Here is a 16103-nt window from a genome sequence, read left to right on the forward strand (position 1 = left end):
TCTAACCGCTAATGAAGTAAACCAGGTGGAAAGAAAAGATGAACAGAACTGCAGTCAACCAAGTGGGGGCGCTGGAGATTCAATCAAGAAATGGATTGAAACAGTCTACATCATGGAAATTATGCCTTCCAGAATTGTCAGAATACTCAGAAATATTGTGGACATGCCAGAGAATAATTAAATCAAACAAATGATCACCTGTAACTAGAATAGAATAGGAGGAGGGGCTAACTCGGAGAAGGAAATGGCAACCCACTCCAGTGTTCTTGCCTGGAGAATCCCAGGGACAGGGGAGCCTGGTGGGCTGCCGTCTATGGGGTCGCAGAGTCGGACACGACTGAAGCGACATAGCAGCAGCAGCAGCGGGGGCTAACTGAAATAACTTTATTATATAATTTATGGTATTGTAGTACAAGTTTACTCATTATCACCATATTTCAGTTTTCTATTCCTATTTCTCCTCTTTTATTTTTTCTTTCTGTGTGTGTGTGTGTGTGTGTGTGTGTATAGGTGCATACACATTTTCTTCTGGAAAGTTTTCCTTCAATTTTTCACTTGTTGCACAATAATAAATGCTATTGGTACAAAAAGAAAATGAAAAGATATGAATTATCTCACCAGTCATATACAAATATCATTAATGGGACATATCATATTGAAAAACTACTTTGTATATGCCTTTATAATTTCAACTATACTATCTTTTTGATGTACATAGATATTCTTCCAGTCATTTAAATGGTTCCATAGTATTTTATTACACAGATGCATTTAGCATTTTTTATTGAACATAAGTATTTTTATTTTTATACATTAAAATAACTTTGTTTAATCATTTATTCCATTTAAATTAATACATTTCCTTAAATTTTAAGAAGTATAATTATTGAATGTAAATCTACCCAGATTTTAAAGGCCACAATAAAATTGTGTAACCACCCTATAAAAGATATTCTGGATTCACTTCTCACCAGTAGAGTATGAGAGTGAGTACTTGAGACTATCAACACCCATTTTACCTAGGAGCCTCTTCCATGGATAGTCAACAAAAGCCTGGTTGCAAAGGTACCCCTTATTTACTTATGCTATTGAGCAATTATATCAATCCCCCCCCAGCAAACTATAGTTAATTATATTATAAAATATGTTCTCATATGAGTGGATTATTATGAATTTCAAGTCAGTATATGCGTTGAATTTAATAAAAACATTTCTCTGAATATGAAAAATAATACAGTTTATTTTTCACATATCAGCAAAGACTTCTGGAGTCCAGAAGGTGATAAGAAAAGTGGAATTTTCAAGCTTGTAACTTTCCGGAGCACACCTTTCCTACTTCTTCAGCCCTCGAGAGTCCTTGTTATTTCAGCGTCTGTGTCTTCACATGACGCCAGTTATCCAAGATGCTGGAGGCAATCAGTGTGGTTCTTCATCAACTTCAGCAGCCCTGGCCTCCCTAGTACACTGCAGTCTGGGAAACCTTCGAGAAAAAGCCAACCACAGCCAACAATAAGAATTGGTAGCTCTTTGGAATCCCTATAATTTATTTGAATATTTTGTTCCTTATTCTTCATTACAGGACCCTCTGTTAACACTCAAAAATACTGGAAGATTTTCTGTTTTCCGTGTTCATTTTTCTGTGGGAAAATAATGAGCACTGATTATGATTTGAACCTGTATAATAAGTGAAGTTTCTGATGAGTCATGATTTAATGCAGTGCTAAGAAAAGAAATAACATATATTTACACTTTAATGAATTAAAATACTATTAATTCATTTTAAAAACTAAACACCCAACTGATAATCAAGTAGATTTAAATAAAATTAAATCTAACTTTGTTAGATAAAACTTTGGGTCATTAATAGAGAAAAGGGATTCTAGGACCTTAAAAAGTCTTAAAAAAAATTGCTCTTATGTTAATTAAATTAAAATGTAACATAAAACAATGAATATATTAGCATTAATTTGGTTGTGAACTTCAAGAGATACTATTCATTGCCTAAATATATTTTAATCAAGTTTTATCTTTGGCATCAAAATAACTGACATCACCATATATCTATCCTTTTCAGGAATTTATGGAGCTCAAAAAGTAACTTCATTTGAGTATCTTATAGTTTCATTAGAGTTTTTAATACGTTTCTAAATCTTAGAATTTCATATTTAAAATCTACCAAGGGTTAAATTTTACTTTGCCTTCCCCCCCAAATTGTTCCAAAGAAAGGATATAGCTAAGTGATACAAATATTTTAAAAATCATGTAAAAAATTGCTAAGATTACATAATATTTTAGGAAACACGTTCTTTGGTTTATGAAATTTTGTTTAGATTATTTTTATAAACACTGCTGCTTGTGTTTTCTACCATGGTTTACATGAGCTTCCTGCCATTTGGCAAAGATGGCACGTCTCAGTCTTGTTATTTTCTTGATTCGGTCCATTCTCTCCACTGTACACATACAAGTTGTATATAGGTGTTTCTGTATATGAGACAGTCTTTTTCTCCACGTAGTGCTCATTTAGGATCCTTCCTTTCTTGTTTTCTCCTATTTATCTATCTGGCCTATTTGGGTAATTCATTTTAGATTCAAATAAATCTGAAAATTGGAATATTTTTATGTATTAATTGTTTCCATTAATACAGAATTCTTGGGTAGTCCTCTTTTTTTTCCTGATCAAATGGTTATCAAATTGATTCTTTACTTGTACAACATTACATTTTTCTCACACAGAATCAGTGCCATGAGTTAAAATTACCACGTCTTACCAGCTGTTGGACTACCTAGGTTACTTACCTCATTCTGTTAGTTTTGACTTCATCAACATGGGACTAACATAGGCATGATGGAGTGTTAGCATTAAGTAAAATAATTAATGTAAAACATCACATGATGCTTTATCATAACAAATTATCAGTAAATACTAGCAAGTCTTCTTATTAAAATTGTTTCTCTTGTTGTACCTTGAATGCAGTGAAGATATATTCAGGTTTATTAATACATTGAATTTAACTACAGTACCTTCACCTATAGAAACTATAGGCTTCATTAGCTCAGTTGGTAAAAATTCCACCTGCAATGCAGGAGGTCCCTATTTGAATCCTGGGTCACGAAGAGCCACTGGAGAAGAGATAGCCTACCCACTCCAGTATTCTTGGGCTTCCCTGGTTGCTCAGCTGGTAAAGAATCCACCTGCAGTGCACAAGATCTGGGTTCCATCTCTGGGTTGGGAAGATCCCCTGGAGAAGGGAAAGGCTATCCACTCCAGTATTCTGGCCTGGAGAATTCCATGGACTCTATAGTCCATGAGGTCACAAAGAGTCAGATGCGACTTTCACTTTCAGGCAATGCCAAAGAATGCTCAAACTACTGCACAATTGCACTCATATCATACACTAGTAAAGTAATGCTCAAAATTCTCCAAGCCAGGCTTCAGCAATACGTGAACCGAGAACTTCCAGATGTTCAAGTTGGTTTTACAAAAGGCAGAGGAACCAGAGATCAAATTGCCAACATCTGCTGGATCATCAAAAAAGCAAGAGAGTTCCAGAAAAACATCTACTTCTGCTTTATTGACTATGCCAAAGCCTTTGACTATGTGGATCACAATAAACTGTGGTAAATTCTGAAAGAGATGGGAATACCAGACCAACTGACCTGCCTCTGTATGCAAGTCAGGAAGCAACAATTAGAACTGGAAATGGAATAACAGACTGGTTCCAAACAAGAAAAGGAGTACGTCAAGGCTGTACATTGTCACCCTGCTTATTTAACTTATATGCAAAGTACATCACGAGAAATGGTGGGCTGGAGGAAGCACAAGCTGGAATCAAGATTGCCGGAAGAAATATCAATAACCTCAGATATGCAGATGACACCACCCTTATGGCAGAGAGTGAAGAGGAACTAAAGAGCCTCTTGATGAAAGTGAAAGAGGAGAGGGAAAAAGTTGGCTTAAAGCTCAACATTCAGAAAACTAAGATCATGGCATCTGGTCCCATCACTTCATGGCAAATAGATGGGGAAACAGTGGAAACAGTGGCTGACTTTATTTTTCTGGGCTCCAAAATCACTGCAGATCATTACAGCTATGAAATTAAAGACACTTACTCCTTGGAAAGGAGTTATGACCAACAAAGACAGCATATTAAAAAGCAGAGACATCACTTTGGCAACAAATGTCAGTCTATTCAAGGCTATGGTTTTTCCAGTAGTCATGTATGGATGTGAGAGTTGGACTATAAAGAAAGATGAGCATCAAAGATTTGATGCTTTTGAACTGTGGTGTTGGAGAAGACTCTTGAGAGTCCCTTGGACTGCAAGGAGATCCAACCAGTCCATCCTAAAGGAGATCAGTCCTGGGTGTTCATTGGAAGGACTGATGTTGAAGTCGAAACTCCAATACTTTAGCCACCTGATGCAAAGAGCTGACTCATTGGAAAAGACCCTGATGCTGGGAAAGATTGAGGGCAGGAGGAGAAGGGGATGACAGAGGATAAGATCGTTGGATGGCATCACTGCATCAATGGACATGGGTTTGGGTGGATTCCAGGAGTTGGTGATGGACAGGGAGGCCTGGCGTGCTGTGGTTCATGGGGTCGCAAAGAATCGGACACAACTGAGCAACTGAACTGAACTAAACTGAACCATTCAGCATGTCACATTGTTAAGGTCATTCTGGACATCTTTTTTTTTTTTTTTTTTTCATGAAAGCTTAGAACAAAAGTCAGATTCAAGCAGTGATCTGGGTTGACATCAGTTACTTTCACCATTTAGAGGCCATAGCAGTTATCCAGAACAATTAGAAGTGCAAATATCATTGCCTTTCTTGTGCAAAGCAGTTGTATGAAGTAAAAAAACAAAACAAAACAAAAACAAAAACTAATTTTCATGCAGTGTCACCATTCAATGTAAGTATGCTGAGTATTTCTAAGTGAAGAAATCAACACATGCTCAAATATAAGATTTCCTTTGAGACTGAGGCCCAAGAGAAAGCACTCTCATTGTCTTCTCTGATTAACCTTCATTAGACAAAAAAAATGGCTTTCATTTCTGTCACTGGGGTTCATGTTACAGCTGTTCATTCTTTCAAAGATATGTAATAAATACTATTAAACAATCATGAGAAAGATGGCTGCTATTTAAGGTAGAGAATACAAAGGATTTTGCATTCTGTATTCTCAGCCCCTTAAGGAGAAGATAGCATAATTCCCACCTTAGGGAACAATGTCTCAGGTTTTCTTTGGCATACCTAGTCTAAACTCTCTTTATCCCAATATATATATTGAATACTTAGATAATTTGTTCCGGTTTTTCATTCAGGAAGTATTGTCACTGTGTTGACTGACATAAAACATAAGCTATGGATATTTGGGGGAGGAAAACCAAATCGTTTCTTTCTTAGAAGAGAAAACATCAGTCTTGAATGTTTGACTCTCCTTGGACACTGAGCAGGGTTTTATATGAGAGATGTGTGTGAGGGGAAGAGGTTGGGGAAATGTTAAACATTTTTAGGAGGTGAAACTTCTGTAGAATGGAGTGCTAGATGTAAAAGCAGAGAAGCATGAGACATTTTAGGGAATACTGAATTGAAAATTTTAGTGTAAAATAAAATAGAAAATTTGTTTAAGCTCTTTGGAGTAGAAGGTTTTCAAAGAAAGGCTGAAGAAATTTGGTAATTTTGCAGTCAAAAGTAAATAATTGGAGGCAGATGAATAGAATAGTAACAGAAATGCCAAGAATAGAAAAAGAGAAGATACAGGACAAAGGAAGAGAAGAGAACTTGAAGATCATCTTCTCCAAATCCCTCATTTTACTGGATACAAGTCCTGAAGAAGTAAAACAAACTCAAAGGCCCATTCAAGTGCCTATGTTTCACGCACAACATTATGATGTGTTCATTGACTTTAGATAACTTCCTTGATAGTCTGTTCGGATATTTTTAAATAGCTCAACTATAAATTTAGGGGGAGGAGCTTACATTCTCAGTGGTCTTCAAATACAAACATAGACTTTAACTTTGCATCTCACTGTGAAGCTTTTTGCCCAACTGAAAGAATGATTCACTGACATTCCTCTAAATTTGCTTCAATCATTTGGAGAACGTTTTAATAGAAAGAAGCTGTTTTTAGATTTCTGGTGCCAAAACATTTCAGGGGAAAAAATAATCGAAGATGAGCTTCCACCTCTTTCCAAAATTGCATCACCGCCGCTTTATTCTTTCATCTTTATTGCAAGTATTTAAACAAAAAACAAATGTCATCAGCTAATCATTATGAGAAATTTATTGTGAATACAAACAAGGCGCTGGATATTAAAGTTGATGAGCAGACCTGTCTTTTTTGGGTGTGGGTGAAAACCCAGTCTTTATAGTAGTTACTATGAACCAAATTAAATGAGATATCTTTCCTTCTAAAATCACACTTTTTTGTAGAAGTTTTATTCGCAGTCTTTTTTTTAATGCTAGTATACTAGAACTGCTCTTCAGATGGACCTTTTTGAAAAAAATTAATGAGAAAATTAAAGAAAAATAAAGCAAGAGTAGACATAATAGAGATGAAACATGGAAAGTTGATTGCTTTCAACGGTTTTTCTAAATTATTTGTGTCTCAATGCAGCAGAACACAAGAAATTATTTTCACTGGAATTAATTTCATAAATCTGCATATCATATAATTCCTAAAACATAAAACACTCCATCAGTGAGATTGATGAATTAAATCATCACTTCTTAAAGTACGCGGCACACCACAATTCTCAATCGCCAAATTCCTTGCCTCCCTGAAATCTCAATCGTAGCTACCGTCTCTGTATTTGGACAGTCTGCCATTTACTTGGAAGAAAACGTTGACTAATTATCTCATTCCAGCCGCCAAAGTATTGAAAGAATAGAGCGGGTCAGTAGCAGTAAGCGGTTAAGGGTGTTAAATAAACTAGCCACGGACTCGCAGAGCCTAGGAATGCTGGGCGGTGTGACAAGGTTGTTGATGCCACAAGCCTGCGGTGGGCAGCAGGCAGTTGGCCAAACCTAGGGCCCCGCTCCTCAGAAGGCTGCCTGCTGAATTGGGGCTGGTTTCCCTTCAGCCTCCGGGGATCCCGGGTCTTGGCAGGCGTCGTCAGGAGAATTCTTCGCCCTAATTATCCGCGGAGGAAGACGCGACTCTCCCGACACCGCTAGGCAACACTCACCGCGGCAGCCGCCAGATCACTTCCCTCCGCGGGTGTGGGACTCCGTCTAAGCAGCTCGCACTTACAGTAGATTCTCACTGGCGAGGCTGCGAGCCGCCGCGGGCGGGGGAGCCGGGAGGAGGAGGAGGCGGGAGGAGGGTGGCAGGCGCAGAGCGGGAGGCCGAGGAGACGCCGGAGCTCCAGACTCAGCAGGAGCGCGCTGTGGCGGTGCAGTTCCGAGCTCGCCAGCCTGGCCGCGCACACGCCGCCTCCTCCCCGGGCTCCGGGCCGCCGCTGCCGCCGGTCCCTCGCTCGTCAGTGCTCACCCCGCAGCTCTTTCCTTCTGCTGGCGTCTTTGAACTCTCCGGATCTTTTCCTCCGCTCGCCTTGCTCGTCTTTCCCCCACCCTGTCTTTTCCCCAACTCCTCTTCCTTTCCTCTTAGCCACCCTGCTTTTTTTCTCCTCTTTTTTATCGAGAATTTCTTCTTGACTTAAGATGACTTGTCTTCCTCACCTTCGTCCATTTCAGCCCTGAAGACTGAAAAGGAGCTTTTATCTCCCTCTCCCCTCCCTCCAGTGGCATTTCAAAGACCTCCATCCTTAAAAGTCTATAAAGAGGCACAGAACGGGACGCGGGACCTTCTCGACACCCTCGAGTCCTGTCCCGAATTGCACTGTCCGCCGTCACTAGTATTTCATTTAACCCCAGCGGAGAGGAGGGTGTGGGGCTCCGGAAGCAAACTTCAGCAGTCCGGGAAGCCCCGCGGTCCCCGCACTGGGGCGAGCCGCGGGCCCGAAGGTGAAGGAGCCTACGGGGAACGGGGAGGAACTGCGAGCCTCTCTCGCGTCCTCCGCAAGGCGAGAGCCGTGGACTGAGCGGCGCGGGACAGCGGCGGCGGAGGCGGCGAGACAAGATGCGGGGCTCGGGGCCCCGGGGCGCGGGACGCCGGCGGCCCCCCAGCACCCCTGCGTCCCTGGCCGGCTGCTCCTCCGCACCTCGCAGGGCGCCCCTCTGGACCTGCCTTCTCCTGTGCGCCGCGCTCCGGACCCTCCTGGCCAGCCCCAGCAACGAAGGTAGAGCCGTGGGGGGTGGGGACCGCGGCGACCCGGGGCGGAGGGGCGAGGCGGGGCCTGGCCGCGCGGGTCCTGGCGGGCTGGACGCGGCCGCCGCGGCCGAAATCGCACCCCTCTTCCGGAGCTAGCAAGGGTCGTCCGCTCTCTCTTAGCCTTTTCCCTCCGGTGCTCAGCCGTCTCCACTCGCATTGTTTGACTTTAGCCGTGGAGCGCTCGGCGCGGAACCTCCCTGCGGACCTAGGCTGATTCGGGGGGCTGGGAAGTTGGAAGCCGGAAGGATAGAAGGCTCCGCTACCCGCGCCGGGAGGCTGGGTGCGGCTGGGTCCCACTTGAAGCTCGTGGGGAAGTGGCATTTCGGGCTTTTAGGAGTGGGAACCGTTTGAAGCGCAGTGACGGGGATCTCGGGAGCGGTGGGGCTTTTAGAAACCGTTATTTGGGGCTGGGGATGGGGAACGTGGTGGGGGTGGCTGGGGATGGGGAACGTGGTGGGGGTGGCTGGATGGTTTTATTTTGGGGTAAAGTGCCTTCTGGGAGCTGTTATTTAGGGCATCGCCAGCTGCTATTCTAGGGTGGGTGGTAAGAGCTTTTATTTCTCGCCGGAGGGGGGATGGAGAAGGACGGACAGCGCCTCACACTGTGGGGGTGTGCCGCACTTTGGGGGTCGTGTGATCGCCCAGACGAAATGGAAAGAAGTCTGGAAGGTGGGATGCAGCTGGAGGCGGAGGGTTCGGGGGAGGGGAGTGTCGCCGCCTGGAAGGTGATGCTGGAACCCACCGAATCGGGTTTCCCTCACGTTTCCGAAAGGGAAAATCTCCGTTCGGGATCCTAGAGTCCCCAGCTCTCCCTCCTATCCCCCATCCCGCGCTCCGGACCCAGAAGACTGTCCCCGCCTAGCACGCGAAGAGTAGGGCCGGCCCGGGAGCGGCACCTGCGCGGCGCTCCTGGCTCCCGGCTCTGAGCTCAAGCCGCTCGGCTCGCCGCCCTCGGCCTCCGGGTCCTCTCCCGCGCCCGGACCGCGCAGCCCTCCAAGGTGGGGGCAGCATCTCAGATCCCATGTGGTTAAGAGAAGATGGGGTCTGGGTGGTCAGCTCCACCACGAAAACATCAAAAACCTACCACCTCGGCGGGAAGGTTGGGGTTTCGATTTGGAGCCCCGGATGCCTCGAGTGAGGCACAGAACCTTAAAAATCTCCTTCCACTCGTGGGTCAGGGGACGCGGGACCGGAAAGATGAAGCAGCAGCGGCGGGGTCGTGTGTGTCCTCGTGACTTGCACGGGTTGTGTGTGCCTTGGCTGTAGGGAAAGGGGCTGAGCTGGTCTCGGAGCGCTGCCAGCTCCCTAGGAACCGTGTGAAAAACAGGAAGGATCGATCCTCCTCTCTCCACCCCATGAGCTTCTGTCTTTACCCTCCAAATTTGTTTTAAAAAATCTGATTTAGGGGTTATATGTAGCGCGGTCTATCTATCAATCCATCTGTCTCTCTGCCTACCTAGCCATCTGCTTACCTGCCTACAATACCCCATGCTTAACACAAGAAGTCTGCATTTTTAACCTCCCTGGTAAAGTTGAAAAAGTGTTTTCTGAAGTCGTGTCCTGATATGTTAGAAGCCCGGAGAATTATGACAGGGTTAGGTGTCCTTTTATTAAGTGTCTTACTCTGTTGAAAGGGGCGACCTGCTCTGGATTTAAAGAGTAACAGTAATATCATTTTATTCTTTCGTGTGTTCTCCTTACGTTTCTTTCTTCCTTTTCCCCCCTTAGGTATGATGAGGGAAGGGGCTTATGCAGAGGTGTAAAGGAGTAGTAGCTCTTGGTTAGGGAAAGGGAAGAAATGAAGTCTCCGGGAGGGTGGCGCTAAATGGGAGTAAGGGGCCAGACTGCAGAGAGAAGAGGCAAAAGGAAATGGAGGGAAGCGGGGTCTTCTGTGGTGTTCTAAGAGGACCTGGAGTCTTGTGGAAGGTAGACGGGCTGATATCACGGACTTAATACCCACAGGTTGAGCTGTCCTTTCCCAGCGAGTGGAACAGCAGAACTTGGGTATCAGTGAGATGGGGATGGCAGGGGTCTAACCAACAGTGAGTGGTACTTTACCAACCAGTGTTCTGAAGACACTAGAAATAAAAGCATGTCTGTTGTTTGGGGCACATTTTGTAACTACACTATTTTACACAATTACAAATAAAATTTTGTTATTTTACATGTACATATATATGTATGTATGTATATATTTGTATGTTTCATCTGTTTCATCCCTTCTCTGCCCAACAGTTTTCTGTTAGTGTAATGCCAGACCTTTACTATTTATTAATATGTTCTTTTTGTTTCTCCATGATGCTGCTGTTCTAATCAAAGAACAAGAATATAAGATATTTATAAGAGCAGTTTATTTTTTTAGAGGTTCAGATTGGAATTTTCAAGTTTGCTTTTGATTGTTTCTGAAGGAACTTTGAAAGAAAGATTTTATGTGTGCACTGACTCCTTTAAAAACTTGTTCTGTACTGTGCTTTCTGAAACCTATAGATGCTTTGTGACTTCTCAGACTGTAGTGTATATATCCATCATATATGAGTATGTTCCCATTATGTGATGAAAAAATTCAAGTCAGGTAAATAAATGGAAGTTTACTTGTATAATTGGTACTCCAGTCATGTTTAAAATTTAAGTTTGGTTGACATAAATCAGCAAAATTGAACAGAAAAAGTCAAATTTATATCTAGACTCTTGGACTGATATGAAATAAATGTTCAAATACACTGGGTAATAGAAATAAGAAGAAAATTTACTCTTTAGCCTGAACTCTCTGATACGGTCAATATATCTTTAGTTGTCTTACTATACATGTTAGGCATGAAAACGTGGAAGAAACCTTTGAGCTACAGTATAATACACAAGACTTTTATTGTAGAATAATTCAGAGGCATATATAAGGCAAAACATTTCTCTAAGATTAATCAGGCAGGACAAATATTAGCAAGTGTGTCAACAAGTGAAAAATTTAGTAGATTTAGTAAATAAAGGAAGCATGTCCACTGTTATGAATATTGGAGGTGGCCTTGAACTTATCTAGTAACTGCCACTTTTTGCTGTTGGGAGATATATTTGTAAACAAGCATTATTTGACAAGTGCTTTTCGCAGCAGGGATTCTTGGCCAATTACTGCTGAACAACTCTGCATTGAAAATGATTCACCCGCAGTGAATCAAGCTTAATTCATTGAAGCTACAGTTAGTAATGTCCCAGTAAAGTGCTTCTGACAGTTGTCAGCAGTTTGTATTTGAAAAGTCCAGTTTCTTGTCTCTGAATGTTTTGTATGTTTGAGGAAGTGGGATGGAGGGACTCTGAGGGAGAAAAAAAAAACCACCACATGAGGAGAAAAATTGAGGGGGGGTGCTGAACTGTTTGAAAAACAATCATAAAATTGTAGATGCTTTCAATGGAAATAAAGAAAAGGAAGAAAGTTTGTTTGAGGGTTTTTTCTTGGTTTCTAATAGGACCAGGCCCATAAAACGATTGGCCGACATAATAGATTTGTAAAACTAAATGGCTTTGTTGTGTGGTCTTGTCATCCGGTTGTAATTCATTTCCTTTTAGATAAAGAGGCAGGACCCCACAGAAAAACCACAGTAAAATTATTCCCTCACCAGGATGCTGCTGAAGGAAAAAAGAGAGCCATTACCCCTGTTTGAATCACAGATTGTTGGAACTAGGAAGGCACCGTGTAGAGTTTTGGCTTTTTGCTTTATAAACCTTGAATAGGGAGCAGAAGGTTGGGTCTTGAAATTTTAAGCCTTTTTTTGAGGTAGACAAAGATCTTCTTGGGTGTCAGGGTGACATGTAAGAGAATTTCATATCCTTATATAAGGTGGAGAAAAGGTTGAGCAATTTCTGCATTTCTAATGGGTGTTCTCCTTTGATTGAAACTCTTTTTATTATAATATTGTCATCTGTAAATATTATTAGTTCTTTATCTAAGTCCACATAGGATATAGTTGGTATGGGAAGAGGATTCATTTTTTTTTTTATGCTTATAAATGTGTTAGTTGCCATTATTTATGTTATTAACATTCTGCTTTACAAAATGTGATCCTTTGGTGTTTTCTATATGAAATATCAAAATGAGGTGATATAGCTATTTATATACAAAACAATCCCAAAACATTTAATTAAACATTAGACTTTATTCATTGTTGCTACTGCAGAGAAAATGTCATTGCTTTAGTTATTTTCACTACACTTTTGTTGATTGACTGACTTGACCACTTGAATCTCCTTTGTTTGGTGTGCCTTTTTTAGGTATTTGCTTGAGTGACCAATTTATTTCTCTTTCATTTGGAAGAAACCTTTTTACCTTTGACTATAAAAAGAAGATATGACAAACATGATTGTTTTAACTAATTATAGTTATTTTTCCTTTTATGAGTCAAATGTTCTTTTTAAAAAAATGTGTTCTTAATATCTTAAAAAACTGCTGTAAAAATTGTTAATGATTCTTTATACTTTATTTTTTCAATTTAAATTAGCAGATATATTTTATTTTATTAATGAATAACTTGAACTTAAGTTAGCAAAGATATGTTATCATTCAAAGATGATTATGATATTTTTAGTAATCTTAAAATACTTTTACTATAGTTTTCATGAAGCAACAAAATTAACACATTCCAATATTCAGCCTTGCTTGTAAATCATCAAAAATTGATTGCAGTATTTGTCCTTTTGTTTTCTTTCCAGAAACAGTGACATTAACTATAAAAGCAATAAAGCAATGTGAGAGCTAAAAATGTAAATTGTTACAATATAAATTCAATGATTCTTGCTGTTCTAGTATCTCTGGCGGGTCAGTATTTATCTATAGAGAATAATCCCTACTGGTATGCTCTACTGGGTAAATGCATATTTAGTCATTTAATCAAAATGTATATAATCAGTTGGATAGATAGTGATTTCTTCAAAGGTGTTATCCTAATATATTGTATACATAAACACTCCTAATGCTATTTTTAATTGACATTGAAAAATGTACCATATATTCTATCACAGACTAAATGGTAAACTTACACTTTTTGTACATGTGTACAAAGGTTGCTAAAAAAATAATTTTTTTAAAAATAAATAGATTTAGTACATAAGTAGATAAATAAATTTAAAAGTTCATATTTTTACAAAAAGTTTAATAAAACATAACTTTCAAATAAACAAAATAAATTTATTCAGTAAGATATATTTAATATAGGAATGAATAACTGGAGATTCTCTGATCTGTTCATAACGCTTTTCAAAGTATTATTATATAGGAATTAGAAAACTGGAAGATTTGATAGTTATTCAGTGTGAAAATCTTAACTGAATTATTGGTTCTATTGAAAATGTTTAAATCAAAATGTAAATGACCCATTTTTAAGTATTTGTTTTTTAACTTCCAAAATAGCAAGAATACTTAGGGGGTCTCCCTTTATCGTATTTTTACTTTTCCTGTTTTAGTTTCTGACTCTCTAGATGTTTGTTTATTCAGAGTTAATGAAATAGATTTTAAAGTGTTTGAACAAAACGAAAATTGACTTTTGAATAAGAAAAATGGTTTAAGAATTTTAAATCCAAATTTTGGACAACAGCTCATTTTTTTATGATACATTTTGGTAACATATACAAGGTGTTGTAACAGAGAACTTTCCACAGAAATAGTAGGATCTGATGTCATAAATTGTAGTAGAAATAGCTATTTATAAATCAGATTACAAATAGTAGTACAGGTATTCCTGAGTATTAGAGTTCAATTGGAATTTGCATTTTTCTTTTGACACTGTAGTTTCATGTGTATAGGTTTTGTTCATTTCCCTCATTCTAGTCACATAAAATAAGAAAAGGCTTTAATTTAAAATTCATATTAAAACAACAGTAGAAAACACTTAATGACTTAAAACATAATTCTGGTCAACAAATCTCATGAGAAACAGAGATTTTAAAATTCCCTTTTAACTTATTTCATTATCATCTTAAAAATTTCTTAGCCTGTATAATGTTATTTAAAGCAAAAAGTAAATAAAAAGAAACCCTGCAAGGTACATAAGAACTGTCTGGTGAAACGTGGGAATTTATGATCTTTCATTTTTTTTTTCTAAAAGTTCAAGTTTGTTGTCTAGTATCTCTAATGAGAATTCCATGTGTTGCAAAGCTATAAAATAAAACTATAATTTAGTAAGTGCACTACTTGGAGTTTTTGAAAACTCTGAGGCTTAGCATGATGACTTTTATTACCAGCTGCCATTTTTTGTTGGTATAATTTTTAATGACTTTTTAATCTTTAGCAATTTAAAGAAAACATAAAGAGACCCTTTCTGTCATTTAAAAAATGTTCAGAAATCCTTTTTAAAAATGTGTGTGACTTTGTTTTTAGGGTCTCATTGACAAGCTTTATTCTAGGTTTTTCTTTTTTTTTTTTTCTGTAGATTCCACAACCTTTAGTCTCTGATCAGTGTGTGTGGTACTTTATTAATATCATCTAAACTATTCTTAAACTCAGAATATACAAAACTTCATTGATCAGAAGTTGACCCTAGGTCATGCATTCCAGTGATTCAGTGTTCTTGGCTTTATTGCTGTGCATTTATTAAGCAGAGTGCAGGAACTTGGCCTGATGATGGTGGTTTGTGCATATGGACTATGTGTGGGGTTTGGGTTAAGATTGTTGTGAAGCCTCTCAAAAGAAAGGGTAGGGAGGGATGTCAAGATGGTATCACTATGAGCTTGGTATTAATAAAAGTACTTGGGTTTTATTTTTTATAACACTAAAAAATACCGTACTTGCAGGCAAACACACACACAGATACACAAATACACATCCTGTTTTGACATTTGTTTTACTGACTCTGAAGATATAAACCCCAGCCTCATGGAAAAAAGAAATAGCTTTAGTTGATTTTATTTCATTCATTTAGTTCTGTTTCTTTTATTTCTAAGTTCCACAGTTTCGTTGAGTCATGCCAAATACTTGTGGCATTCAACACCCCACAGATGAAATAATTGGGATTAAAGTGTCTGTGATGATTCTAATTCTGTTACAGTTGCTGGACTATTGCCCAGGCTGTCTTCTCCATCCATCACACACATCTTTGGTTCTAACTAACTGGGCTCCTAACTTTGTTAAGTAAATGATCTTGTTTAAAAAAAAGAAAAAGAAAGAAAGAAATCAAAGAGCCAAAACTGGAGGGTTGAAATGTTTTGCATATGCTTTGTGAGAAAATGTTCCTACTTGGAAACATGTTTCCGGCTAAGTATTGGAAGATTTAGAGAAAATACAGTCTGTTCTTTCATTCAGAGATGGGTAATGTCTTTTCTCTTCTATGATAATTTCACACTCTATTTTCATCTGTCACATCTCCTTTTCCCCTTTCCCACTCTGTTTCTCTTTCTTTATCTCATTTTCCTCCTTGCTTTTTTTCTCTCTCCCTCTTTCCTTCCCTCCTCTCCTGTCAGATACTTCATTTATGCAAAGTCAGAGCAAAATAAGGGAGTACTAGCTCATTCATGCCTGTGAGTTCCAATACCTCCAAGGGAGTAGGGGTGATCAGACAATATAGTCTTCTGTTAAATAAATCACGGGACACAGTTGCTAATTAGAGAGTAGATTGTAGCAAACCAAGTTGTGTATTTTTGGCAGGATTCTTAAGTCAGAAGTGCAGGAGTTTAGGGTATCGGTCAGTTTTGTGCTACTTCTACAGTCTATGGGGTTGCAAAGAGTCGGACATGACGAAGCAAGACACACACACACAGAAACACACACACACACACACACACACACGCACACAGTTCACTTATTTACTTTGCATTGACTGTCTCTTCCTGTTCCAAGACGCTTGTTAGTGT

General features: G+C 39.6%; 1 protein-coding gene across 10 annotated transcripts in view; it reads left to right on the top strand.

The window, feature by feature from the left end:
* The first annotated feature begins 7054 nt into the window (after positions 1-7054).
* EPHA5 (EPH receptor A5) overlaps positions 7055-16103 on the top strand; it is a 372969-nt gene continuing 363920 nt past the window's right edge. For 8 of the 10 annotated variants that reach the window (XM_020893703.2, XM_020893705.2, XM_020893704.2 and 5 more), the window contains exon 1: positions 7055-8241. In XM_020893703.2, the coding sequence (XP_020749362.2) occupies positions 8082-8241 (160 nt within the window). In that variant the 5' untranslated portion in view covers positions 7055-8081. Of the gene's footprint in view, positions 8242-8532; positions 8554-8849; positions 8943-16103 lie in introns of those variants that run through there. The other 2 variants (XM_070458344.1, XM_070458343.1) reach the window with 2 other exon arrangements.

This window comes from Odocoileus virginianus, chromosome 29 (genome assembly GCF_023699985.2).
Source record: "Odocoileus virginianus isolate 20LAN1187 ecotype Illinois chromosome 29, Ovbor_1.2, whole genome shotgun sequence".
In the NCBI taxonomy this organism is placed as follows: Eukaryota; Metazoa; Chordata; class Mammalia; order Artiodactyla; family Cervidae; genus Odocoileus; species Odocoileus virginianus.